At 35.6% G+C, this 2500-nt stretch overlaps 2 protein-coding genes across 2 annotated transcripts in view; both read right to left on the bottom strand.

The window, feature by feature from the left end:
- The window catches only part of HOXD3 (homeobox D3), a 63241-nt gene that overhangs the window by 42600 nt on the left and 18141 nt on the right, over positions 1–2500 (bottom strand). The window lies entirely within an intron of this gene.
- Positions 111–2208, bottom strand: HOXD9 (homeobox D9). Its single transcript, XM_053698482.1, has 2 exons — positions 1530–2208; positions 111–1191 (listed from the first exon to the last, which is right to left on the bottom strand). The coding sequence occupies exons 1-2, from the start codon at positions 2122–2124 to the stop codon at positions 950–952; spliced, it is 837 nt and encodes a 278-aa protein (XP_053554457.1). The 5' UTR covers positions 2125–2208; the 3' UTR covers positions 111–949.

The raw sequence follows: 2500 nt of genomic DNA, 5'->3' as shown, positions 1-2500 counted from the left end.
TATATATATATATATATATATATATATATATATATATATATATATATATATATATAATATATATTTATATATATTATATATATATAAAAAAAACAGAAATGCCCCAGAATGGATTCTGCAGACAAGTTCGACAATATAGTCCCCCAAATATGAGATACAATTCTCAGATATTCTTAGTTAATACATTTACATACAAATAAAGACGTTTAATATTTAAACCCAATTACAACAGTTTTATAACGTATATTCGCTCTTGGCACAATCATGTAAGTTCTGCTTTGGATTTTTTCCCCAAGTAAATATAAATAGATTTATAATTGTATCTATTTATAACCATTTCAAGTGCTATAAATTGGATGTTCTACAAGTGTGGTTTACAATTTAGAGTATTATGTTTTTAAATAAAATTAAGCCAATTATTGGATTTTTAATTTAAAAATATTGACTGATAAAACAACAAATATAATAGGCCTTTAAAATCTCTTGAGATTTTACTATATATATAATCTTATATTTGGGCCAACATAAAATACAATTATTTTAAAATGTTAACACAGGTTTTGTACTATTTTTCCATGGATTTTCAGTGATATTTTGTGCATACGGATTTAATGCGAATTTATAATGCTCATTTCAGCCAAGGCAAATCTACTATCTAGACTTCATACCTCTATATAAGGAACTTTAATACACTACCTAATACCGACTTATAAATGTGCCAAACATCAAGCATTGCCTACTTCTATCAATTTATCGTGCAACCACAACAATAATATAAAAACAAAACAGTTTGTGATGCAGCATCGTTCAGATATACACTTACAAAGAAACAAGGTATGCAAAAAAAAATCACATATCACATGTATATCTATTCAAAAAGACCAATATATATATATATTTATAATGAACCATTTTCCCAAACAATGTACATGGTAAATTGTGTATATCTTCATAGGTCCTTATTTCCTTTCTCCTTGTTCATTTTTTTCATTTTCATTCTTCTGTTCTGAAACCAGATTTTGACCTGTCTCTCAGTAAGATTTAATATTCTAGCTACCTCGTAACGTCGGTCTCTGGTGAGGTACATATTGAAGAGAAATTCTTTTTCCAGTTCCAGAGTTTGGTATTTTGTGTAAGGACATCGCTTTTTCCTAGTTGACCGTGCATGAATCCAGTTTGCTGCTGGGTTATCTAGAAAAAAAATAATAATACAGTTTTTTTTTATTATAGGAAATGCACTTACATTTATTTGCAATAAGGATGCCCTGCACTCAAGGCTTTTCTACAGAATTCTAATAAAAGAGACTTAATGCACTAAGCGTGTTTACTGTACAAATGATGTCTTGATCTTAGGTGGTTATGTGAGTAATAGAATTATTTTACAGCCCCTGCTTGCTGCTTGGGCTATATGGTTGGCGTCTAGACGGTTTTATAGGTTAGTAAAACTATCAGTTTTGCACATTTAGAGCCGTGCAGGTTTGAGCAATAAATCAAAGAGCAATTTCTTTTCTCTCTCTTTTCTTACTTACTTGGGTCAAGTTGCTGCTGTTGCTGTTGGTTCTGCTGTGGTTGGTTCTGCTGTTTTTCCTCTTTTAGCTCGTTGTTGCTGGAATTTTCACTGCCAGGAGTCTCCTTGGTGGAATTCTTGTCTGTGTCTTCTGCAAAGGAATTGCATGGAAATTCTGGTAGGCTGACCCCCTGGGAATCAAAGGAAGAGCACTCGGTCCTTTTGGGGGCACTTTCAGGCTTGATTCCGTAACTGCTACGTCCGCTGGGGTGAAATGGTCCAGAGAAGGAAGATACTGTGCTAGAGATGGGCTCCAGCCAGGAGCGCACGTTGTATCTACTACCCTCTGCTCCTAGGTGGGACTGGCCCATGTAAGGCTGATAGAGCCCTGTCACCCCTGAAGAAGGTTGAGGGTGCGCACCGCTCCAAGTCGCAGGATACAGGCTGGATTTAGACGCAAAGCTGCAAGAAGAAAAATCTGAACTATCCCCCACACCTGATGGCCTAGGGGTCGTTGTATGACCTCCTTGGGAGAACCTGCCCCCGTATACCTCCTCATTTTCATGTCCTATGAGAGAATCCACATAATAGTTACTTATGGTACCACTTGACGACATTTTAGGCACCCCTCTTACTCATATAAAAGGTTACACTGTTAACTGTATGTAATACCCTCCCTGAGAACAATCATAGTATTTTGCGGACTGCAACCTCCAGCCATTGGTTGTGGGGCCCACGTGATCATATTTACCAATACAGAGTAAATCAATCCGCTTAACGGGACTGATGTGATTAAAAACACATACAATTAAAAATAAAAGTGTAACTATGCTAAGATATATGGAATGTTCAGAGAGAAAAAAAGAACGTTCCAAGCTTTGTTCAAGAAGGACTCAGCCTTCCTTGTAAAAATGTTAAGCAGGCTGGAGAAGGGACTATTTCTTTACCTCCTTTGAATTCCTCCTGCCATTCATTTTTAATCACTTAGCAGAA

The sequence above is a fragment of the Bombina bombina genome, chromosome 1 (assembly GCF_027579735.1).
Source record: "Bombina bombina isolate aBomBom1 chromosome 1, aBomBom1.pri, whole genome shotgun sequence".
Lineage (NCBI taxonomy): Eukaryota > Metazoa > Chordata > Amphibia > Anura > Bombinatoridae > Bombina > Bombina bombina.
This window is presented reverse-complemented; position numbering and strand designations above follow the sequence as displayed.

Excerpts from the sequence above, each read along its gene's own strand:
- HOXD9 (XM_053698482.1), bottom strand. The coding sequence starts at position 2,124 with ATGTCGTCAAGTGGTACCATAAGTAACTATTATGTGGATTCTCTCATA. Across the intron at positions 1,192-1,529 it reads ACAGCAGCAACTTGACCCAA|ATAACCCAGCAGCAAACTGG; the intron begins GTAAGTAAGAAA and ends TTTTTTTTCTAG.